General features: G+C 38.5%; 1 protein-coding gene across 3 annotated transcripts; it reads right to left on the bottom strand.

Moving 5' to 3' along the window:
* Window positions 1–5,820: 5,820 nt before the first annotated feature.
* Window positions 5,821–23,886, bottom strand: LOC136849303 (histone-lysine N-methyltransferase SMYD3-like). Of its 3 annotated transcripts, none has more exons than XM_067122643.1 (10): window positions 22,814–23,886; window positions 21,240–21,352; window positions 20,790–20,967; window positions 19,882–19,951; window positions 18,877–19,004; window positions 17,408–17,584; window positions 9,734–9,872; window positions 9,408–9,581; window positions 8,244–8,406; window positions 5,821–6,606 (listed from the first exon to the last, which is right to left on the bottom strand). In XM_067122643.1, exons 1-10 carry the CDS (start codon window positions 22,820–22,822, stop codon window positions 6,375–6,377), a joined length of 1,383 nt encoding a protein of 460 aa, XP_066978744.1. In that variant the 5' UTR covers window positions 22,823–23,886; the 3' UTR covers window positions 5,821–6,374. The 3 variants fall into 3 exon arrangements, with proteins under 3 accessions (XP_066978744.1, XP_066978743.1, XP_066978745.1); XM_067122642.1 differs by having other exon boundaries at window positions 22,738–22,848; XM_067122644.1 differs by lacking the exon at window positions 22,814–23,886 and adding an exon at window positions 22,007–22,127.
* Window positions 23,887–26,081: the final 2,195 nt, after the last annotated feature.

Here is a 26,081-nt window from a genome sequence, read left to right as displayed (position 1 = left end):
ATTTTAACAAAGGAAAAATCTATCTCTGGGGAGGGGCCCGTGTCAGCCGGTGAAATAATCCATTCAACACTTATTTCTAGGTAATTCCATTGCTAGATACCAGAGAAAAGCTAAATGTAAAGCTGGGGTTACTACCCCCAGAGCGAGCTCCAAGAAATGGAGTCGTATATGGTAAAGGGTGAGATTGTCACAATCACGGGACCCTGCCCTATAAAGATTCCCAACGTCAAAAGTCCCAACGAGAGAGGTGCCGATACAAGCCCATGCACTACTCGCGGACTGTACACAAGGCAACACTAGTCGCATTCCATGTTAGCACCCACCCCACTAGAATGATGTTTACCATGGGAGGGAGAGAATGAAAAACAGGGGTGGGGCACCGGGTGACACGGGCCCCTCCCCAGAAATAGATTTTTCCTTTGTCAAAATCCTTTTTCTGGATCGGTGACCCGTGTCAGCCGGTGAAATAATAACAGAGAAATAAATATCACTCTTATGCTATTAAAGACTTAAAATAGAGACGTTGAAAACTTGGGGAGAATTCCACCCTGAACATTAGTAAGGTCCTCGAAATTCATGTAATGAAAATAATGTAAGTGGCCACCGTCTAAGAGCATGAGCTTTGGAATTGAACCTGAATAGGTTTGTATTAAGAAAACACTTGCTGCCTAATGGCAGACACAATGACAGTACCCCCCCCCTTTTCAAATAAAGAGAGGACCTGACAAAATTGCGAGGTCCTGTCTAAAAAAGCCTGTAAGGAGAAAACTGGGCACAGAGACAGACCTTGTGAAAGGGGAGTACTTTCCAAGGTGACCACTGAAAATGAGGACCTTCAACTGCAGATAGAAAGTTAGGTGAGGAATTCGCAACACTACCCTGAGTGGGGAAACCAAAATGGTTGGTTCCGCTAGACAGGCAGACAGTACAGGAAAACTAGCACTACAAGCTAAGCTGATTAAAAATTTGGGTCTTCCCCAACAAGGAAAGGTAAGAACAAGATGATTGTTGGTTACCGAAGCTAACTCCGATACATTACTCAAAGACCAGGAAACCGAATGTGGACGGAGTACTGGTCTCAGACGAACACAGACCTTAGGGTTGAAAGTTAAGGGCCTGTGAGTCTGGTTCCAACAAAACACTTTCCTCGGGGCCAATGCGGCTGCATCATTACTGTAGCATCAAAAACTATGTGCTAGTTACTTAACTGCAGAACCATACTGCAGTAGAGTAGGATCCCTTGACTGATTTTAGGAAAACAGTAATAACAGGACCAATATCAGTTTCCTCCTAAACTGTAAAATTCACAAAGACTACAAAGCCAGGGCACCAGAACTCCGAGGAGGCTGACGCAGGCTGAGTATATACCAGTCATGGCAGCTTGATAGTTTGTGGCTGAATTGGGTTGCAAACAGACCTACTTCTAGGCCCAGGAAAAGATCACAAGACTACCTGAATGACGCTCCGTCTAAGGACTATTCCGACACCAGGGGGGAGGCCCCGGATAGGGAAAAAGTAGTGACCTTTTGGACCCCTACGAGAAGGGTGGCAGACAGAGGCACTTGTGACTGTTGGTTATGGAGAAGAATGAACCATAACCTGAATGATGCAACTCGAGTTCGAACCCACTTGTTTACGCAGCGCACTATTGCTGCTTTGTTCAGAACCAGCGTAAAATAAATCCTCTTGGGAGGAAGAAGTTTCCCAAGGACAGGAAGACTGCCACAGCCCTCCAAAGCGTTGATATGGAACTGCCGGAACATGACCGACTAAGTTCCATGTACTTCATGGGGCCAAAAATATCCACCCCACCCGCCCAGAGAGGTGACGGTATGGAATACTGAGGCCGGAGGGGAAAGCTGGAGAGGAACTGACTCCGATAAGCTCTTGACAGATGTTCAAGGCCGGAGACCACTATTCAAACAGGAGGAATCAGGGAGACATGTCCCTGACTCCGCCATACCCCGGTTAAAAACTCCAGCTTTGACTTCAGAAGGAGAACCGTCACTGAAGCAAACTGGAGAGAGCCCAAGACCTTTTCTTGGGCACGGCGAGAGGTATGCTTGTGCTGATGAAATGTTTGGTTGCCCTTGCTATCTCTTTCCGCTTCCACTGGATTCACAACTACTGAAGGCTACCCTCCGGAAACAGGTGGGATTCCTTCCTGTGTACTTAGAAGCCCAGAGACTCTAGAAAAGGGATTTTGACAGAGGAAAAATCTATTTCTGGAGAGGGCACCGTGTCACCCGGTGAAAAAGTCCATTCAGCATTTATTTCTAGGTAATTCCGTTGCTAGATACCAGAGAAAGCTAAATGAAATGCTGGAGTTACTACCCCCAGAGCGAGCTCCATTAGATGGAGTCGTGTATGGAAAAGGGTGAACTATAAAAACACGGAACCTTATCCTATAGAGATCCCAAAGTCAAAAGTTCCACAGAGAGGCGCCGTTACAAACCCATGCACCACTCGCGGACAGTACACAAAACACCGCTAGCCGCATTCCATGAAAGCAACACCCCACCAGAATGATGTTTACTATTGGGGGGACACGACACATAACAGAGGTGGGTCACCGGGTGACACGGTCCCCTCTCCAGAAATAGATTTTTCCTTTGTCAAAATCCCTTTTCTGGATCGGGTCCCGTGTCAGCCGGTGAAAAATTAACAGAGAAATAAATATCATTCTTAAACTGCAAGAGATAACAAAATGTAAGGGGAACAGAAGACCAAAGGTCCACCAAAAAAATTTTTAATTGCTAGCAATAATAACAAATAATGTACAAATGTAACTGATGGGAGCTTAAAATTAACATGACAATATAAAAAATATACTTAAACAAAATAACTATACAAAATTGAAAACATTATAACATAAATGTGTCAATTAGACAAATATACAGATAACACGGTCAGGTGAGAAAGTCAAGGCACGCCTACTGAAATGACTGTAAGGGGATAACTGAGGCAGTGGAGGAAGAATTGACTAGGAATCAGAAAGGGTACCAGAGGGAGGGACAACGTTCCCTGCCGCGACTGCTGAGAATTTAAGAGCTTCTAAGGATTTCAAATAGTGACGTTTGAAAACCAAGGGTGACTTCCAACCAGTGTATTTGGTAAGATCCGTGAAATTCATGTAATGGAAGTAGTTAATGGAGGTGGCCACAGCTCTAATATCATGAACTCTTGGGACTGAGTCAGGATTAGCCTGCTTGATAAAGTAAAGGATTTGCTGTCTAATAGCAGACATAGAGATATTAACCCCCCCTTCCCTGATAAAGAGAGGCCCAGATGAGATGTGAGAGGACCTCTCTAAATAAGCCCTCAATGTATGAACTGGACACAGGGACAGGTCTTGAGGAAGGGGGAGAATTTTCCAAGGCGACCACCTATTCTGCGGATCTTCATTTTTGGCTAGGAATTTAGGGTGAGAATTAGCAAAACCTCCCTGATGGAAGGAAGTCGACATGGTTGGGTTCCTAGAGAGTGCAGACAGCTCTGAAATTCTAGCACACGAAGCTAGGCTAACTAAGAACAACGTTTTTCCTCAATAAGGAAAGGTAGGGACAAGACTGATTATCGATATCTGAGGCTAACTTCAACACGTCATTCAAAAACCAGGAAACCGTATGTGGACGGATTACTGGTCTCAGTCGTGCACAGGCCTTAGGGATGGAAGAAAAGTAAGGATCTGTGAGGTCAATTTTGAAACCGTACAAAAAATTTTTCGTAAAGCCGACTTGACTGTAGTAACAGTACTGGAGGCTAAACCCTTCTCAAACAGTGATCTAAAAAGGAGATTGCCAAATTTATGGTCATTACTGTAACCTCAGATTCTTTCAAAAAGAGTGCTAGCTTCTTAACTGCTGAGTCGTACTGCCAAGAGTGGAGACCCGCTTATCTGATTCCAAGAACATGGTATTGACAGGATCAACGTTAGCATCCCTTTGAGCCGCAAATTTCATAAAGTCCACAAAGCCAGGGCATTTTGAATTTTTGAGGAAGCTGACACAGTCTGAGTTTGTACTACTTGTGTTAGTTTCGGACTGGGGATTTGGATGTGGCGAAGTTTCAGTTCCAGCAGAAGTGGAAACCAGCTGCTCTTTGGCCAGTAGGGAGCCACTAGAGCTACTTGACCCTTGAATGTCCTGAGTTTGTGAAGGACCTTTAACAACAAGTTTACTGGAGGGAACAGATAAATCTTCTTCCACCTGTTCCAATCCAATGACATTGCATCCGTGAAAAGAGCTTGAGGGTCCAGGTTGGGAGCTACGTAATGAGGAAGCTTGTTGTTGAGCTTGGTTGCGAACAAATCTACCTCCAGGCCCGGAACTCAGTTGCAGATCCAATTGAACGAGGCCCTGTCTAGGGACCACTCCGACTCGAGGGGAGTTGTCCTTGATAGAGAATCCGCCACGACGTTCCGGACCCCTGCAAGATGAGTGGCAGACAGGTGCCACTTGTTCTTGCACGCCAAGGAGAAAAGTGCAATCATTACCTGGTTGATCCGGCTGGATTTTGAACCTCCCTGTTTATGCAGTGGACTATCGTGGCGCTGTCCAGAACCAGCCTTATATGAATCTTCTTGGGGGAAGAAGCTTCTTTAAGGTAAGGAAGACCGCCATGGCCTCCAGAACGTTTATATGGAACTGGCGGAACATGGGGGACCAAGTCTCCTGCACTTCTTGGTGTTGAGAATATCCTCCCCACCCGCTTAGGGAGGCGTCTGTGTGGATAACCAACGCCGGTGGAGGAAATTGCATGGGGACTGACTTGGACAGGCTCTTGACAGTCGACCAAGGCCGGAGTCTCTTTTTCAAGATGGGAGGAATCAGAGACACCTTGTCTCTGAGGCTGATATTTGCTCGACTCCGCCACACTCTGTTGATATCTTTCAGTTTTACCTTCAGCAACAGATCTGTCACTGAAGCGAACTGAAGGGAGCCCAAAACTCTTTCTTGGGCCCGTTGAGAGGCTTGTTTGGACTTGAGAAACTGTCTGGTTGCTCTGGCTATCTCTTTCCTCTTGGGAGGAGGAAGAGAGAGCTTGTGAGAATTCAGATCCCACTGGATTCCTAGCCATTGAAAACAACTGCTCGGAACCAGGCGGGACTTTTCCCTGTTTACACGAAAGCCCAAAGATTCTAGAAAGTCGACCACCACGGGACTGTAAGCAACCGAGACTTGCCGCATTGAATGAGGAAAATAAACGGGACACGCCCGGAAAAACTTTCCAGTGGAAGGGAACTTCCTTGGCAGACTGAAAAAGCCTGACAGGCCATTCACAAAGTCGGAGGGGGACAAACAGTCCAGCTTCACCCCGGGCCTTGATAACTATACTCTGGGCCCAGGGACTGAAGTTCCAGTGGCCCCCGAAAATGGTACAGCCTCCCACCCATGTGAGAAATACTACTGGGAGGAGGCTTGAATGCCTCCCCTGAAGCGTATGCCTTCCCAATTTCTCGGAGAGGAGCAGGATGCTTCCCTGCTCCTATGATAACCCCGAGGTTCAGTGCCTCTGGTAGAATGTCTAGTGAAAATAAAGAGCACAACGAAATTACGTGTGAACGAAATCGCGTGCTAAAATGGAATACGACTAGTGTTGCCTTGTGTACAGTCCGCGAGTAGTGCATGGGCTTGTATCGGCACCTCTCTCGTTGGGACTTTTGACATTGGGAATCTTTATAGGGCAGGGTCCCGTGATTGTGACAATCTCACCCTTTACCATATACGACTCCATTTCTTGGAGCTCGCTCTGGGGGTAGTAACCCCAGCTTTACATTTAGCTTTTCTCTGGTATCTAGCAACGGAATTACCTAGAAATAAGTGCTGAATGGATTATTTCACCGGCTGACACGGGTCCCCGATCCAGAAATAATTTTTTTGTTGTAGAGAGTATTACTGAGAAATAAAGATTTTCAAGTATCCAGTAACACATTTTAAAAAATGTTAACAAAATGAACATAAGACAAAAAAAAAGCATATGAGCAAGACAAACAACTGAAATGCATTGAAAGCAAAGCATCCATTTTTCTTAAAGAAAAGGTGTAACAAATAGAGAAAGATTTATTTCTAAAAGCAAAATAAAATTAATTTTCCAATAACTTATAGTTGGGTGATATCAGCAGAAATGAATCTGTCCCAAAAGGCTTCTCCAGCTGGGAAACTTTCCTGACAAATAAAACAGCAATAGTATAACTATGGGTTTGCAAATAAACAAATTTGTTGTTCAACACAGAAGATCTTACAAGTTTCTTAAGGAATACCTACTATGGTAACAGCAAATAAAAGTATAAAATTAAAAAAAGATTATATGCTATATGTATAATCTAACACTAGAGTAACACCATCTATAAAGTACCATCCTGAGAACTTCATTCAGTCTTTTCGACGTGCACGTTTGAAATCAATTTCAGCCTGAGTTTGTTCCATTAGCGGCCTCAGCTGATCTTTGTATACTGGATGGTAGGTCCCATGGCTAATTCGAAGGATACCTTCAGCATCTCTCAAAAATTTCATACTTTTCTCTAGTTTTCCAATGTAGCAAGTAACTTTGCCAAGTTTGAGGAGCATCAGTCCAAATGTAGGATGATTCTCTCCATAATAGTACCTGCCAGAAAAAAAATTACTTGACATTAGATTATACATACAGTATACATACAATTACATACAGTAAAAATACTGTACAGGCAGACCCCAGTTTATGATGGGGGTTCCGTTTTTACGCCGCGTCACAAACTGAAAATCGTCGTAAACTGAAAATCATCGAAAATCATCAAAAATCCTAAGAAAACCTTATTTTTAATGCTCTGGGTGTATGGAAAACGATGTAAACTGTATTTTTATTGAGTTTTTCATCAAAAATCCTCCAAATTTTGATTATTCTGCCGTTTTGGAGCCATATTTCTTCCATCAGATCAGCGTACGACGCGTCGTAACCCCGGAACATGCATCATAAACCAGGAAATAATTTCTGATGAATATATTTGAAAAGCGTCGTAACTTCAGAACGTCATAAGCCGGACCCTTCGTAAACCAAGGACTGCCTGTATATAGTTCCTAAACGTACATATGGTTAGTACCTATGATACATTCCTTTCAAAAGTTAAACACATCAAGATATAAATAAAAATAATTAACAATAGAGAATAGTTATATCTAAACAGTGCAGTACTTGAACTATAAGATAATGAAAATATGAATCGTGCAATGCAGTACCAGTAAAATGCAGTAGAGACGTAAGATAGTTTACCTTGAATATGCAACATTAAAACATCATTGAATTCAATTACAAAAATAAAGTTATAACAAAATAGCACCACACTCTAGGCTTTCCATATTAGCACCAGCTTATTTTTTAAATAATTTCTTTACAGGCATTAATACCTTTCATGAATATGCATCAAATTCATAAATATACAGAGGTGTAAAAAGGATATCTGCATAAAACAATGCGTAATTGTAAGAGAAATTGTAACACTGGGAATGCAAAAATACTCTAAAATAGATGTTTATACATTGTACAGTAAAATAATAACTTCAAAACTAATCATGCTGAGAGAGAGAGAGAGAGAGAGAGAGAGAGAGAGAGAGAGAGAGAGAGAGAGAGAGAGAGAGAGAGAGAGAGACTTAAAAATTACAGTAGACAAGAGAAACTTTTGAATAAGAAATCAAAGTTATAATTTACCATATTCAAGTCACCTAAAAATTTACTCAAAACACACTACCATATTACTTTAGGTACTTTCTTTGATATTAAAGACGAATATCCAATCAATGGGAGGAATTACAAGACAGTTTATTGCAGTCTATTGATGATGGGCTAAAAGCTGACAGCCTAATTTAGTACTTTATGAAGATAAACCTGCCTAAAGTACTTTACATTACATAAATAAAGAGTATTTAACAAGTATATTTATAATCAATGCTAAGACTTACTTTGCTACATGTTTAAAAAATAAATATTATAAGTAATCACATTTAAAATTTAAAATGGTTTGCCATGTTACTGATGGAAAAACATATCTGTACATTTTGTATTTTAACAAAAGGTTCGTCATGTGTCTTATAGGCCTATAGGCCAATAGCCTAAGTCAAGATTATCCATATGTACATCTTGAAGAAAGCCAAGAATAATAATGCTTTGCATGCACACACACACAAAAAGTGCACAAGCACTGTGTGATGTTTTCCTGCTTGCTGCACTGGTGTTACAGAGGATATTACCTTTACAACTTGGTAACTTACCTGATACCATCCAAATTCTGGGTGCCAAATTCAACAGTTTTGTCCCATAATTCTAAACAGATGGCACTTTCAAAGGCAGCATCTAATGCTCTTACCCTCAGTACATTCAACTTATGAAGCATGGACCCTTGTTTCTCTAAAATCAGCTTGCTTACATCAAAATCTGTCACAGAATTAAGGAAAATTAATACCATACATTTTACTGGCAGTAAAGAAAAATGAACTTTTAACATTTACTAACACAGTCTACAAAAGTGCAATGTACAATGAAAATAAAAATAGTTAAAATCCTGGATGAAGACCAGGTAGAGGTTAAACTTTTTCAAGAGACCCCAGCATTCACCTCATCATGCCTCTGCTATTTGACTTTATTTAATTTTATCATTTTTATGAAAATTTTCATTACATGGTACTGTACATATTTATCTATGAATAGTCAACATGGTTTTGCTCCGTAATCTGTAAGAATATCTATGATTTCCTTATGATTCTAGTATCTATTGATGTTATAAGTTTTTATCATGCCTATATGTATTGTTGCATTCGTATACTTTTAAACTGAAGTGTACAGTAATTGCTATTTATGTTTCCTTAACATAATCAACTGCAACTGACTACAAAGAATGCACTCACTAACCCACATACATCTATACAGTATAGTTTCCATAAAATATTAATTAAATTTTTAAAAAGTTAATTCTTAATATTTTAATACTGAACACAACTTGTTATAAACATATTTTTTAGGGAGGGAGAGAGAGAAAGAGAGAGAAAGAGAGATAGAGAGACCCCAACTAGCCATGCAGTCAGATAGGACTTAAATTTTTTCAAGTGCAAAGGCAGCGGACGCCTAACACCATTTCATAGTCAGCCTCTCCCTTCCAAAAATAAGGGAAGAAGGAAATGAGAAAATCATGAAGGATGTCAAAGTACAGTAACAATACAACACTTGTTTGTTCTTTGGCACTTTCTATCTTGGAAGTTAACCTTTATACAAAAAAACATTCAACAACACCTCTCATGCATTCTTTCCTCAAATGTTTCATCAATGAGACATTCTCCTTGGTGTTAAGAGTAAGTAAAATTACCTTCTTACCCCAATTTCTTATCTTTAGAAATGTTCACAAAATTAAACAATTTAAGTGTAATCATATCAAAGGATACAGTATTTCTGCTTCATTAAGTCCAACTGTTCGCGGGAGAAAGCAGCAATTTCTTTATACAAAGTTCGTGTAACTGGAGCATAATCATCAAAGCCACACTTCTCACAAGGGCCCACTGGGAGACTGGGATCGTCTGTTTCAGATATATAAACTGGAGCTTCACAAGAAGGGTTACCTGTGGAGTAAAAAATCTGTTCTTTAGTAACTGGAATAAGTTGTGCAAAAGAGATTAAACAAATAAAAGCACAATGAAGCTATCAAATACAATATTCTATATTCCTACACAGTACCAGTGATCCCTTATATATCAAATTTTTGTACACTCACCACAATTAATTGATGATGAAATTCTCTCCCTCTTCAGGTCAGAGCAATAATTACAGTCACAAGTAAAATAGTAACGCTGACAGAGATCTGATACACGATCTTTAGTAGAGAGCAAGACGTCCACATAACTAATTCTCACCTGAAACATTGAAAATCAATATATTTTTGGTGTTATGGAAGAGACTTCTACATCTTATCAGCACCAAGAATATACAGTAAAACAATCATTAAATAACAAGTAGAAATGCATGTGCTAAAAGTTTAATTCTCTTGAAACTAATTTTTATCTGAACACCCATTACTTTGGACACGCCACACACCAACAATTTCCAGTGTTGGTGACAGTGGCAGCCCATGCATATAGGTTCTACTGGTCCTCTGGTGACAGACTGGACCAGCTGTGAGGAACAATAACCATTTATACAGATAAATCACACCATATCATTCACTTGGTTAACCAAATAATATAACCAAATCCAAAAGGTAAGTGGCAGTGCTTACACTGACTTCTACTGGTAAAAATAATGCCCAGCCAACTAAAAAAACCCATAAACATGATGATGATTATACAAGTTAAATCAAGCAAGAGAGCAGTGCAAAGAGCATGAAGTAATTATGGTTATTGGTGACCTCAATGCGAAGGTGGGACAAGGAAGAACAGCGAATATTGTTGGGCCTTTTGGATTAGGTAGAAGAAATGAGAGAGGAAACAGATTTGTAGACCGGTGCTTAGAGAGAGAACAGATTACAACATCAAACACCTGGTTTAAGCACCACCCAAGACATCTCTGGATATGGAAAAGCCCTGGTATAGAGGGATGAATAAATTTGTTTTTATTTAGCATTTCCCAACGTTTTGTGAGAGAGAGAGAGAGAGAGAGAGAGAGAGAGAGAGAGAGAGAGAGAGAGAGAGAGAGAGAGAGAGAGAGAGAGAGTGTGTAATTGTCGTAAGTGAGTGCTTCGGTTGTTGGAAGAGGGATGAGGTCGTTAGTTTGTTTACGGCGCTGTCTGTCTGTGGAATGTGTGTGTGAGGATTTTTCGGTTTTTGAAGGCAGTCTTTTTGAGTCTTGAGTCAGAGCTAGTGCTGGTCTGTTTTTTTGGTTTGGACAGTTTTTTTGTGCTGATGCAAAGTTGTTGTTTTCCCTTGTTAGTGTGCTGTTCTTGTTGCTGTATGTTCATGAGTAGTGTGTTTTTCTGTTTTGGTTTGGTTTGTGTGGTTTTGTGTGCTGTGTTGGCGACCGTGGACGCCTTACTCCATCTTCCAGCAACCGAGGACCAGGGTGAGTGTTGTGTACTGTTTTTTTGTGTTTTAAAATCCCGCCACATAAAATTTGGCGCCCAACGTGGGGCTGTTGTAAAATAGCCGTTAGGATTGTTTGTGGTGGGTCGAGTGAGAGTAAGAGGTCAGGATGAGTGAGATAGAGAAACTGAGAGAGGAACTCCGAGTGGCTAGGGAACTCCAGGGCAGGCTGGAGGAGGAGAATGGGAGGCTGAGGAGTGAGAATGAGGAGTTGAGGAGTCAGTTGGAGGAGATGGGAGGAATGCTAAGAAGTGCAAAAGAAGAAATGAAAGGGGAGGTGAAAGAGTCAGAAGAGAGAATGGAAGAGAGAATGGAAGAGAGGATGGATAAAAAGTTGGAGGGAATGATGAGAAGTGTGGAAGAAATGATGAAAGGTATGTTCAAGGGTGTTTTTGGAGAAGGGGCTGTTGGAGGCAGGTTCTCTGGAACGTGTGAAGGGGCAAGAGAGAAAGAAAAGGAGGAAGAAGTGAATGGAAGCGTGAGTGATGAAAGTGATATGGGAATAGGAAGTAAGAAACGAGGGAATGAGAGGCAGGGTAAGGAAAAGGGAATGAAAAGCAAGGGAAGGAACAGAGGGAAAGTAAGGATAAGTCAGGGGAAGAAAAAGGGAAGAAGGAAAGGGAAAGGAAACTGGTAAGAAGGGTAAGGAAGTGGGAAAGGCAGGAAAGAAGGAGAGGGTGAAGGCAGTAGTGATAGTGAGGTGGATGGAGGTGAGTGGATAAAAGTGGATAAAAAGAGGGGGAAGAAGAGTGTAATGAGTAAGATGAATGTAAGTCCAGAAGTGGACTCTTTGTATTCGGAAGAGGGTATGAAAGGACAGAGCGAAAGTAGCGAAAGTGAGAGTGAAAGTGAGAAAGAAGTGAGAAAGGCTATGTATGTGAGGGAGGTACCCGGTGTGAAAAGTATAATGAGTATGGAAGTAGGGATGTGCATGATTTCTTTAGGGAGTATGAAAGGTTTTGTCAGGATAAGTATGGGGAAAGTAAGAGAGTGTGGGCACGAGAATTAGGAGAGTATTTGACTGGGTTTTTACTTGATATGTATAGGGTTATTATGAGTGTGGGGGGATGTTGAGTATGACAAGGTGAAAGCTAGATTAGTTGAGCAAGCGAGGCGTATGAAAGCGAGTGTTAAGTATAAGAGGAAGAATGAATTTGATGAGGCAAGAATGAAAGCTGGGGAAACCTTGTCACTGTATGCTTGTAGGCTGGAGACGTTGGCAAGGAAGAAGTTTGGGGATGATGGGATAGATGAATGTAAGGAGTTAGTACGGAAGTTGTTAGGGACAGTGCCAGATGGAGTTAGAGAATTTGTGAACTTGAAGCGGAAGGAGAAGAAAAGATGGACGAATGAAAGGTTGACTTGGGGAGAAATCTTGGAAATTGTAGAAGATTATGAGCTTGACAGGGTTATAAAAGAGAGCAGAAGTGTAAGTGTAAGGGCTGGGGTAGATGAGAGAGTACCAGAGTTTGGAAGCTTTAGGGATGCAGTGTTGAGGGCCCAATGAGAATGGCCGATAGTGTAATAGATAGGAGTGTAAGAGCAAGTAATGTAGAGGTGCCAGTGAGGATGAATGATGGGTTTGTAAGGGAACAACGGGTTGGACGGGTTAGGGATAGTAGTGTACAAAGGGAAGGTCGGTGAGTGGAAGTCGAGCGAAGTGTTTTAGATGTGGAAAGGAAGGACATACAAAGAATGAGTGTAGGTGGGCTTTAGGAGCGTGTTTGGTGTGGGCAACCGGGACATTTGGTAAGGGAGTGTACGAAAGATAGGGGGGTTAAATGCTACCGGTGCGGACAGGTGGGTCATGTTGCTAATGGTTGTAGGGGTACCCAGTGAATGTAATATGTGGCAACTGTGGTAAGAATGGGCATTATGCGAGAATGTGTTCAGAACCGAGAGCGAAGTGTGACGAATGTGGAATGGAAGGGCATGTATCAAGTGTATGTAGACGAAAGAGGGTGACTGTGACAGCGAATTCGGGAAACTGAGTGTGAAGGGGTTCAAATGGGTGGATCCTCCAGGATGCAAGCGGTGCGTGTGATGCATGTACGTGAGGGGTTGTTGCATGAGGGGGGCTTTGCTGGAAAGACTGATGAGTGCATGAAGCAATTTGTTTTGATAGAGTATGGCAGAAAACGTAAGAAAGGGAAGAATGTAAGTGAACGGAATGATCGTAAGTTGTGTGATAGGGGTGTGAGTGCCAAAGTGAAAATGAGTGATAAAGCGTGTAATACGGATGAATGGGATGGTATGAATAGAACGTATAGCATATGCGGGTTTGATATAACTGAGTTGACTGAACGTGTAGGGGTAAGTGAACGGTTGGAGGTGAGTGAAAGTGTAAGAGTAAGAGAGCGTAGCAGTAATATACGAGTGATTGAAAGCATGAATGAATCATTGCAAGAATTGGAAAGGTCAATGAGCGAATGGGATGGGTTAGTTGAAGAATTGGGGGAGGTATTTGGGAACGAGTTAGAGGGTATAGATGAGATTGTGGATGAAATTGAGAGTGGTAATAGTGAAGAAGATAGCGTGAATCTGAGAGAGAATGGAGGAGAAGATGTGAGTTTGAATGTTGCTAGAAGAGAGAATGATTCTGAGAGAATGATTGCGTGCCCATGAACGCGATCTAGAAGACCTGCTAGTGAGCATCCGTGGGTGTTGCGTAAGGCGATTTGAAAGAGGTGTGAAAGGTGTTGGTTGGGAAATGCTAAAAGGGGGGAGAAATATAGAGGGATGAATAAATTTGTTTTTATTTAGCATTTCCCAACGTTTTGTGAGAGAGAGAGAGAGAGAGAGAGAGAGAGTGTGTAATTGTCGTAAGTGAGTGCTTCGGTTGTTGGAAGAGGGATGAGGTCGTTAGTTTGTTTACGGCGCTGTCTGTCTGTGGAATGTGTGTGTGAGGATTTTTCGGTTTTTGAAGGCAGTCTTTTGAGTCTTGAGTCAGAGCTAGTGCTGGTCTGTTTTTGGTTTGGACAGTTTTTTTGTGCTGATGCAAAGTTGTTGTTTTCCCTTGTTAGTGTGCTGTTCTTGTTGCTGTATGTTCATGAGTAGTGTGTTTTTCTGTTTTGGTTTGGTTTGTGTGGTTTTGTGTGCTGTGTTGGCGACCGTGGACGCCTTACTCCATCTTCCAGCAACCGAGGACCAGGGTGAGTGTTGTGTACTGTTTTTTTGTGTTTTAAAATCCTGCCACACTGGTGACAGAGTTAGAAACCAAATAGACTTTCTAACCATCAATAAAAGATTTAGGAACTCTGTCAAGCAAGTGAAAACCTACCCAGGAGCCGATTGTAATAGTGACCATGTACCAGTTGTAGCAAAAGTGATGGTGAAGTTGAAAAATCAGAGGAAGAGTACACCTAAATCAAAGAAGCAACTGAAATTATTGAAAACAGAGGAAATGAAGAACCAATATAATATAATTGTAAGAAATAGATATGACCAGCTTAAGGAGGAAGGCCCAGTGCTCCAACATCCTCAGCAAAAGTGGCAAAATATGGAAAATGCAATAAGAGAAGGTAATGAAATAATACCAACAACAGAAAGGAGAGCTCGGAGAGAATGGATGACAGAAGAAATCTTGATAATGATAGATGAAAGAAGGCAACAGAAGGGTAAAAATGAAGATAGATATAGATCTCTGGATAGAACTATTAAGAGGGAATGCACAAGGGCAAAGGAGAAATGGATGGATGAGATTTGTGAGGAGGTAGAAGATTTGGATAAAAGGGATGAACGGAGAAAGTATGATAAGGTGAAAGAAATTACTTTTAAAAAAGAAGAGAAGTATCAGCACTGGTATCAAAAAGCGGGTGGAACCATAGTAATGGAGTCAAAAGAAATATTGGAAAGATGGACGGAATATATTGGAGAATTGTTTGGTGATGATAGAATAGAACAACTAGACTTCAATGACAACGGAGAGGGACCAAGTATAATCAGATCAGAGACAGAGGCATCTTTAAAACAAATGAAAAGCGATAAAGCAACAGGTGATGATGGAATAACAGCAGAGATGTTGGTAGCTCTGGGAGATTACATCATTGATATATTAATGGAAATAGTGGAAGGAATATATGAAGATGGAGAACCTGCAACACAGATGTACAAATCAACATTTATCACAATGCCAAAAATACCAGGAACACTTGAGTGCAATAAACACCGGACTATCAGTATCATAAGTCAGATCAAAAAATAATATTAAGGATTGTTTTGAATAGAATAAGAAATAAGATACTCCCAGAGATTGACAATGAACAGTGTGGTTTTATGAGAGATAAAGGGACAAGAAATGCAATTTTTATTTTGAGAATGTTGATGGAGAGAGCAATAGAAGTGAAAAAAGATCTATACGTTTGTTTCGTTGACTATGAAAAGGCTTTTGATCGGGTTAGACATGTAGACCTTATAAGGATATTGGAACAAATAAATATCGATGGGAAAGATCTAAGATTGATAAAGAATTTATATTGGAATCAAGAGGCATCAGTGAAAGTAGAAAATGACGGATCAGAGACTCGGCACATCAAGAGAGGTGTAAGACAGGGTTGTGTGTTATCACCTGATCTCTTCAATTTATAAAGTGAAATGATAATGAGAGATCTCAGAGATATGGAAGGAATTAAGGTTGGAGGAGTCAATATTAATAATATCAGATATGCTAATGATACAGCACTTGTTGCAGACTCTCATGATAAACTTCAAGCTTTAGTCAGTACTTTACACGAGTCAAGCAGAGAAAGAGGTCTGTCAATAAATATTAAGAAAACAGAAGTTATGGTTATCTCCAAAGATGAAATCCCCCCATGAACAGATATAAGAATTAATGCTGAAGCAGTTAAACAAACCGATAGTTTTAATTATTTAGGATGCACTGTCACAAGTGATGGAAAATGCGAAAAAGAGATCAGGAAGAGAATATCCATGGCAAAAGATGCATTTGGTAAGATAAAGAAATTAGTCACCAACTCAAAAATATTGATGAATCTTAGGAGGAGATTTGTGAAATGCTTTGTTTGGTCTGTATTGTTGTATGGCTGTGAAACTTGGACCTTGAGGAAGGCAGATGAGGAGACGTTACAGGCTGCAGAAATGTGGTTTTGGAGAAGAATACTGAAAATATCATGGACAGAAAGGAAAACTAACGAGCAGGTATTAGACGGAGGCATTGAGAGAGAACTTTTGGCTTCAGTGAGAGGTAGACAAATGCAGTTTGTGGGTCACATAGTGAGAAGACAAGAACTAGAACATCTCACTCTCATTGGTAAAATCAATGGAAGGAGGCCGAGAGGAAGACCTAGACAAAAATATATGGATGGATTGGTGAGAATGACTGGAGGAAGAATGTCTGCAGCTCAGTTGCTGCAGAGAGCTGGAAATAGAGAGGAGTGGCGAGCCATGATTGCCGACGTCCTTGGGGATATGGCACCTGGATGATGATGATGATGATTATACACATCCACTTTTCAAAGAGAGACCATAAGAAAGAGAAGTGGCCCACACATCACCAGTCACCAGTGAAACCTAGGAATGATCACGAAACCAACAAGCAAATACAAGGAGTGGCTTTGTACATTAGACCTCATCTCACCAGTCAAATATGACACATGGTTGTGATCACTCAGCCAGCACATAGAGGCACAGCACAAATTACACCAGTCAAATACAAAACAATCACTGGTGCTCCAGGTATGAAATAATGTTTAAATGAGAGTGTAGAAATAAAAAAATTCTGAGATGAAACAGCAGTTGTTGCCTGCTTGCTAGACACAAAGGGAATGGCTGACTACCATTAAAAATGCATTGCTAGATGCATGCCTAGATAATTGGTGGACTCATCTTTTCCTTTACAATAATTCCATCAGAGCTCCTCACCATAGAGTTGGGCAAAAGTAAAAGATGGGGCCATTCTAAATTTATCATTTTTATACTCAACATAAAGCTTAATAAAACATACAAAAAATTTTAAAGCAAATACAGCTTCTATCAGAGAAAATGAAGTTGAAGAATGACACTATCTGTTAGGTAACACATGGGCTTACCATGTCACATTAGATAGACTTCGCCTATCATCTAAATATTAAATCACTCAAAAGTTATGTAACTACTTAGCACTTGGTTTACCCTAAAACAGTGTTGGACATAAAAAGAGCATGAAGATTTGTGAAATACATACGCATGCATGGCTGTTTATTAATTTTCATAACATAAAGCAAAGGATTCACCTCTGACAAATTTTTCTAATTGTATTTATGCATTTCTTATACTTCAGGCACTCTCAAACATGAAACGGTAAGCTGCAGTTATATAAGAATAGGATATATCCAGTTCCTGGCATAATGCCATAATACTTGCAACACTTTACTAACCTTATTCCAGTCTAAAACAGGCCAATCAACTAAAGATCTGCAGATCAGCTTTGTCCCAGTGAAAGTTATATAGGCATTTGGTTGACAAGAGTGGTCAAATACTGAACCAGCCAAATAGACACCAGTTGCTATGCTACAGTGTTCCTCATCATTGATACTGAAACTGTTAATGATCACCTGAAAAACAGACATCACCTTACAGTATTTAAATACAGTGACATAAAAATATTCTGAAAGCTATCCACCAACTGTTATAAATCAACTGAAATTTTATTAATATGAACTTAACAAGATTAGTTTACGTGCAAGAAAGAGGCATTAAACAAAATGGCATTAGAAATCAATAATCCAAGTATACTTTTTATAATCTCAGTGATAATAAACACCTCACTGCAACTGACCTCGGGCCTGCTACTTATTTTGTGTTATGTAAAATAAAAACTATTACACAAAATACAATATATTGGCACTTCAATTTAACAGACATTTTGGGGGTCTGACCTAAATTAGTAATGAAATCTCTTAATTAACAAAGACTGTTCATATACTGTATAGCCTATATGATTCTCCAGAGCCTGTGTAGCAATCATGTAAAAATTTGTACCATTGTTTCTTATCTCTGTTCTTACGTGCCATATTTCATTGTATAAGTTTTGAGGAGAATCCAGCAAGCTGTTAAACACAGTAATAAATGCAACAAAACAGGGAGTCATAATAAAATATAAAAAAGCACCATATGCACTTCATGTGAGTGTATATGCATGTTTGTATGATTTTATTTTGAGCAAGTTGCTACCATTCTCTACTACATTTCAGTACATATTTCCATATTAAAACCCTAATAAACACTTCATCTAAATCCTGTGTATGTGTGTGTGAGAAAGGTTTATTAAAAATATATTACTGCAATAATGTTATCCTGTTATATGCAGTGCATATTGTACTTTTTTAGCATTCTTTACAATATACAACAGCTTCCAAGACCCTCCTCACATATGCTCATTATTGTACAGATGGAAGGAACTTTACTCATTATTGATCTGTGATACCAATAGAAAGGTAATAAAAACAACTAGTATTCTGCTAAGCACACTGGGTATCACTATGTGAATTAAGTTAAAACCACAAGGATAAAATAAGAAAATAGGAAGGGGGAACAGACTGAAAAGAAAGACAAAAAGACAATCCTAAAAATGTGACTGTGCTGCCAGAGCAGACACCTGGAGTAATCTGTGCACAGTGGCACAGGCAACAATGAACCAGACTGACAGTTGGGAACCAATATATCAGAGAACTCTTGGACAGGAAAATTTATTACAAACAAAATGGATAGTGCAAAAAATCTGCATCGAAATTAACAATTACTATCATAAAACCTTTGTATAGTTTTATTGGATAAATGTTTTAAAAACAATACACATCAAAAAACCCTAGTCCTACTGATAACAAGATGTGAAACTGAACCTTACCCGACCAAAAATTCCTTGAAAGTCTGCCTCATTTGGGATGTTTTCTGGACCAAGATAATTACATAATACCACTCTAAGGACAGACAAATGTTCTTGACGCTGGTCATCCTTCTTAATATCAGTGTAATCTACAAATGAACAGAAAGAAGGAATTTCATTATTTCTGGCCAAAACTAAACTCTTGATTATGTTTTCATGACACTTGTGTTTCCAAATTAGAAATACATGTCTAGATACAGTACTGTATATTAAAAATATACTTTACTATAGTACCTCTATTGTACCAGTTAATAGAGATCTGTTAACTATTAAAGAATGCATTAAAGTGAAACCTACCATGTTCTAGCTTTTTTTATATAAATACAGATAAATGAAAACACTTAGAGACAACAGTACAAGAATATAGGTTGTAACCAGTAAAAATTAATGTTTTACAAAAAACCTTAAATTATGCTTGCAGAAAGTCTATCTTAGAAAGAAATTACTGAAAAGAAAGGAAATTCATGAATGGAGAAAAAACAAAGAAAATTGTATGATAGCACTGACCTATGGATGATCACACTGTTCACTAATGCAGATGCTCAACTACTGACTATGATCCCTACTAAGGGCCTAAGTATTTACAAAGCATGTACCATCTTTTCTCATTATTTTAGAGTGAAAGCAGCATCTGGGATAATTATCATTCATGGGTTTATTGTAAAACAAACTGCATTTTAATAAGAAAATTACTTCCCTGATTTTTCATACTGCAAGCCGTGGCATTCCAATAAAAAATAAATAAAATGAATAATGGGGTTGGTAACCTATGCCTTCCTACAAAATTTTGAGTCATCAACTTACTGATTTTTACCCTAAAACAAGCTATAGGTAGATGCTTTAAACTCAATGCAGTGAGACTAAATACATGATAAGCAAACAGAGGTTTACAGGCATGGCAAATACACTGTAAAGTATAATTAACCAAACTCATGTGCTATTATAGTTATTTATTTTCATACTTACGATTCATTAAGTCTTTAAACCTTCTAGTTTTGGTTTCTGTCCACTTTTCTTCAATTTTATCTCCTCCATTCTGAAAAAAAAAATGCAAAGTACTATTATCAATCATAAAATGGCAAATAAGTGACAACTAATGCACTCAAATTTCAGACTGTCAGATAAATAATGCAAAGCTATTAGCATGGATATAAAATATCTCTCAATGATGCAAAAAGAAAAGAACTTGGTTCATTTTAGTAGTTTCCTAGGTAGATTTTCTTTTGATCTCTTTACCACATACTGTATTCCTTCTAAATTTGCAATAATGTTCCGGACTATGTAAACTAGAGCTCTAAGATCTGTAATTCTTTAATCTTAAAAGTATTGAGTAGCAAGCCTTACATGGATTACATCATGGGCTAGACAGAGTCAGCCTTTGACAAGCTCTTTAGGTAAAGCATGTACTCCTCTGAAAAATTGCTTCAGCTTAGGATACTGTTCATATAATTGGAATGGTCCTTCTTCTATCAATATTCTTTAAGAATTGAATGAAAGACCATCTTCTATCAATACTCTTTAAGAATTGAATCAAAGGCTTTCCATCTAACCAATGGCCTAAACTGACTAAACTTCCAACTGGGATTAATATCAACTTCCTAGGTTCATCTAATATTACTTTTATTATTGCCTTAAGAACATCTTAATACAATTATATGTCGACTCTAATCTCGTTGCCTATAGTTTTGATAAGTCCTGTATAAAATTTTCAAAAATGTGGAATTCTCTGTGCACCTTGAAACTTCTTTGATTATTTAACTAGGTTCTTTTCAAGAGATATGTTTGTCATTATACTTTTCTCACAATTCCTGAGGTTTATTTGGGAACATACTGTTTTAGGTCTTCCTTAAACATTAAAAGAAAAACTATCTTACCTGGAGCTTTATGATAATCTTTGCCAGAAGTCTAGCAGTATCTACTGGATAATTTGGCTTAAGTCGTCTCAATTTTTTACACTCAGATTTATGCAAGGCCCATGAATTTCGTTGGCAATCTACATTACAATACCATTCAAATGAGCAGCCTGAGCATCTCTGAAAAGCTTCCTTTTTTCTGAAATAAAGCAATCAGAATTACTTTACGAACCCTAATTTGATTAAAGTTTAATGTTCAATTCTCAAATATGCTAAGGCAATGCTTTCAAATTTCAATTACTATTTAGTTTTAAAAAGATCACAACAGATGCTACATCATTTTCAGAATATTCAAACCTAAAATGACTTAAGTGCTGGAGCAGTAACTTTAAAAAGCATCTAGTATTTACATCATGATCACATATTTCTTAAATATCTATTAAATAAAAGCATATCAATAAACTAGATTACCTCTTTAAACAATTATCACAGTAAAGGCCTTTGTAAGGAGTAGTAAGCATATACACAAAAGGCTCCGATGTGAGTATTACATCTCCTTTTGAGACTTTGCGACGTCCAAGTGCCTGAAAGATAGATTGATATGATACTGAAATACAGTTCTTGAAACAACTGATTTTTTTGGTTCAAACCCATCACTTTATGAATTCCTTTAGGTGTGACTGCTCATTTTTCATAGGTATTCAAAAGAAAACTCCAGATTGGTTATTTGCCCATCAAGGTTACCAAGTCCCTCTACAGCATAAATTGGTCAATCCAAGTATATTATCTGACTAATCAGCAAGCTATGTGCAGTGCAGAAGAAGTCAACTAATTCTGTATAGTGACAAGTTTGTAAAAAAAAAATTACAGGGTTACAGGTTTCTTTTCCCCACATTTTTCACTCAAGAAACAGAGCTTTCTACCTCCTAAGGTTTAAAACATCAGGGTCAATGTTTCCAGAAAAAGGTACCCACAATAACATCTATGCCTCTAAGAAAGGACATGCCTCTTTTCATTAAAGTTAAACATAGGCGCCATAAAAACCTTTGGAACAATATCTATCAGCATTTGTCTTTTGTTTTCCAATTACATAATAATTGCCTACCATTTTCAGATAATTAAAACTTCATATGTATGTCCTTATGCTTAAGTACACAAAATCAAGACCTAAACAACACTGTCCATCTGGTAATCCCTTCCATTAAAACAAACTTTGGCTAACTGAAGAAGTCAATTACCATGATTAGGACAAGAGGAAATGTGTGACCGGTAATTCTGATTTATGGCACTCTAGCCCATGTCAGGATAGGATGGGCGGAGGGACAGTCCAGTGGGGTGATCAAGGCCATCAGGTAGGATTCAGCACCCTGAGTTAGGTAAGAGAAAGCAAGGCTAAGATGCATCACTGTATTGTACTTTATAAATCAGTGCACTCATTCAGGTTAGGTGAGGGGGGGTCCAGGGGGGTAGAGCATCTCTTCAATCTGTCAAGTGGGACCTGACATCCTAAGTTAGGTCAAAGAAGATATTAATGTGACAATGTATCCATATAATTGGCTTTCTTACATCTTCCTTTATATTCCTAATGTGATTTATGACTGATTCTGAATACGTGGTATCCTACTGAATAAAATATCTATTTTGTGGTTTATGCAGTTTAGAGAGTTCTTCCTAGCTCAATTCACTAATTTACTTGATCCTGGCCCCTATTGCCCATAACTGTATTATATGGCAGGCTTGGGAGCACGAAAACGAGTGGTTTGCACCAATAATAATGGTAAAAAACCATAGGATACCATACATGACAAAAAGTAAGAAAAATGGACCTATAATATATACATATATTTTACCAAAAATTAAAGTATCATATCATTTTTATTTGGCAAAACTTAAAGTATCATATTATTACCGACCTTTTAGCTAATCTTATAAAATGACCAGTGGCTAGCCCCACAGGCTAACAACCTACCTGTTTTGCTCTAATTCTGTAGCCACTGATGTGCTCTCTCATTTTGCCCCACAGGTGTCTCCCACATACTACTCACCTCTGTCATATCGAACCTTGATTCTTCCGTTGCTGTCACACTGCCAAGAGGGGATATGGTGCCAGGTGCCGCCTACTCCCTCTTCATTTCTTGTCATCCCAAAATACTCGTCAGGGTAAATAAAGCTTTTAATTTACTTGGCGTACACGCGTGAGCTCGCGCTGGTCATTCCATTGGCGTATAAACGGCACCAAAACAAACGTTTATGGGAACGTTCTTTATGTATCGTTGGGAGATTAATAGCTTGAGGAATAACAGACCAATAAAAGTCATGATTGCTTAATTTTGGGAAACGATTATAAGATAACGAATAAAGATATTGTTCATTTCAAAGGCGTTAATCATTATTACGGCGGTAGCGATGTATCGCTTACGTTTGCTAGGTCCATGGATCGCTCCTGGCCTGGCCTGAAATGGGGGAACCCACCAATGGGTACACGCGTCTGCTCGGGCCAGGGAAAAGGGCGTTGGGTTTGCATTTATGAGTTACTTAAAAGCATAATCAGATACAGTGTAAACGGTATTTTAATGGAGTATTTCCGTCAGATCTAAGCCAGTTTTCTTCCATATCAATAATGTCGCAAACTTAATACTGTGCTAAAACTGCCATGTTGCAAGGGCCTACTAAACTGCTTTTAGACTGGAAAATTGGCCATGGCGTTTATGAAGCCTAACAAGTTGCAGGCTGCTTAATGAACAATATCCCGTGCTGGCATTAGGCCTGCATGATCATCATCATCATCTCCACAACAACAGCAACATACAGTAGTTTAGCAATCTAGTCTTCAGTTAAACATTCTTACTTCCCTCGTAATCAGAATATCAGCAAAGCTGTGAAGCACCTTTTTATGGAACAATCATATTCCTGAGCTTCGGTGATAAGCCAAGGAACAGAGATTAGCTGATCACCAACATATAGAGTTTACTGATACCATGTTTTTTCTGCTATGCGATATAGTGTAGAATATTTATTAGAAACCGACCACTTAGTACCGAAGATAGCAAAGTCATATTCTTGGAGTGTTTGACGCTGGGCAAAGAGGACTTATAACCTTCACGTATACATAATGACTGCCGGGTTTTGGCAAGGCATGTGACTAATTGAAGAGTGGATATCCTTAAGTAGTTTTTTTCTATATTATATTAAAGACTATTAAACAATACGTGCGCTTGGAACTAAAATTACTCCATGTTTTGCATATTACTTTTGGAAAGTCTTAGGAGTTACAAAATACATTTGAGCAGCTGAGTTATTGCAAATTTGCTGTGTATACGAGTACATATCAATTCGTTGATACTGTCTCTTCTTACTAAGATATATATATATATATATATATATATATATATATATATACACACACATATATATATATATATATATATATATATATATATATATATACATATATATATATATATATATATATATATATATATATATATATATATATATATATATATATATATATATGAAAAAATGTTCCTGTGTTCAACTAGGCCTAGTGTCATCATACTTGTTGCCCATTATACAGCATTTTTTTTTTATTGTTATTCGATAGTATTTATCCCTAGATTTAAAATACCCCTTGATACTAAATACTAATATCACGTTTTATAAGTAAAGCAAGGTTGATATAAGGGTATATGTGGGTCTTGGGTACAAGCAGTTTCTCGCTCATCGTGTTTTCTAAGTGTGTGTGTGTGTGTGTGTGTGTGTGTGTGTGTGTGTGTGTGTGTGTGTGTGTGTGTGTGTGTGTGTGCGCGCTTGTAAGGGAGAAAAGGGTGTGATGCATATGACAAGAGTGTCTCATCACTCAGGTGACCGGCTAAACGTCAGTTATAATCAAATCATCTTCCTGGGTTCATTTATCGTGTGTTTCATAAACCAATATGGCGTTAGGCCGAAAGGCTTTGTGGATGTAACTTATGGCTTTAGGGTTCTAAAAGAGGTTAATAGGTCTTATTTTAGGGTTTAATGACAGACCTTTTTTGTACGGAAGATGTGATGAAAATAAATATGAGCCCTTGATGATAATGTGATTCTGTATACTGTATATGCTTTTCATTTGTAGTCTGACTCCGGATAATTGTCCTAATCTTTACAGTGAGTTTTCTTTGCGCTAAAATCTTGAAAAATACTTAATTTTTATATTCCTCTTATTCTAGAAAGTAGCCCATATTCTTACAAGATCGAAATTAACGATCAAACTCAAACTTTACAAGTCTGTGGTAAAAAAATAAAGTGAATATAAAGTTTATTCCAAATAAGAATTAAACTGCAGACGTAATACGGATAAAATATAATCGCCGGCTAAGTGCCAGAGTATTTAGGCCATACGTCACACACACACACACACACACACACACACACACACACAGACAGAGAGAGAGAGAGAGAGAGAGAGAGAGAGAGAGAGAGAGAGAGAATTTAATTTCTTTACTCCACGGTGACACAGGGCCACTATTCAGACTTCATATCCCAAACTTACCATGTGATAGCAGCTGATATCTTGATAAGTCCTTGAAATTAAAAACAATTACAGTAATTGGCATTGAATTTAATTAAATATAGAATTAAGGCCAAATGCCAAGCACTGGGACCAATGAGGTCATTCAGTGCTGAAACGGAAATTGGCAGTAAAAGGTTTGAAAGGTGTAACGGGAGGAAAATCTCGCAGTTGCACTATGAATCAATTGTTAGGAGAGGGTGGAAAGTAAGACAGAAGAAAGAGAATATGAAAGGAGGTACAGTAAAAGGAACGAAAGGGTTGCAGCTAGGGGCCGAAGGCAAGCCGCAAAGACCTTAAGTAATGCATACAGTGCACCGCATGAGGTGAACTGACGGCATTTTCTGACAGCACATAATTTTTCAAAAATAGACCCATCAATCTGTGTTACTACGCAATGTTTATAATTAAAGTCTAACAGACAGATTATTAGAGAGAATACTTGGGTAAATAAATAAACATTTAGAAGTTTTGGTTTGTTAAAAAGAATTAATTTTAAAATATCAGTTGGTTATACTTCAAATGAAATACCACTATTTTATGTCGAAAGAAGTCATCTAAATATCACTGATGTGAAAGTTATATAAATTAAAGGTACTCATCGTGTGTCATATATATATATATATATATATATATATATATATATATATATATATATATATATATATATATATATATATATATATATATATATATATATATATATATTAGTCATCATGGAGTTTGCGATATCATAAATGATATAGCACAGGTTAAATAAA

The sequence above is a fragment of the Macrobrachium rosenbergii genome, chromosome 20 (genome assembly GCF_040412425.1).
Source record: "Macrobrachium rosenbergii isolate ZJJX-2024 chromosome 20, ASM4041242v1, whole genome shotgun sequence".
Lineage (NCBI taxonomy): Eukaryota > Metazoa > Arthropoda > Malacostraca > Decapoda > Palaemonidae > Macrobrachium > Macrobrachium rosenbergii.
Note: the sequence above shows the minus strand (reverse complement) of the source record. Positions and strands in the feature narration are given on the sequence as shown.

Coding starts and splice junctions, on each gene's coding strand:
- LOC136849303 (XM_067122642.1), bottom strand. CDS start 22,779: ATGAGAGAGCACATCAGTGGCTACAGAATTAGAGCAAAACAG. Junction 21,353..22,737: donor ACAGAATTAGAGCAAAACAG/GTAGGTTGTTAG, acceptor TCTATCTTTCAG/GCACTTGGACGTCGCAAAGT. Junction 8,407..9,407: donor CTTAATGAAGCAGAAATACT/GTATCCTTTGAT, acceptor ATTCTGTGACAG/ATTTTGATGTAAGCAAGCTG.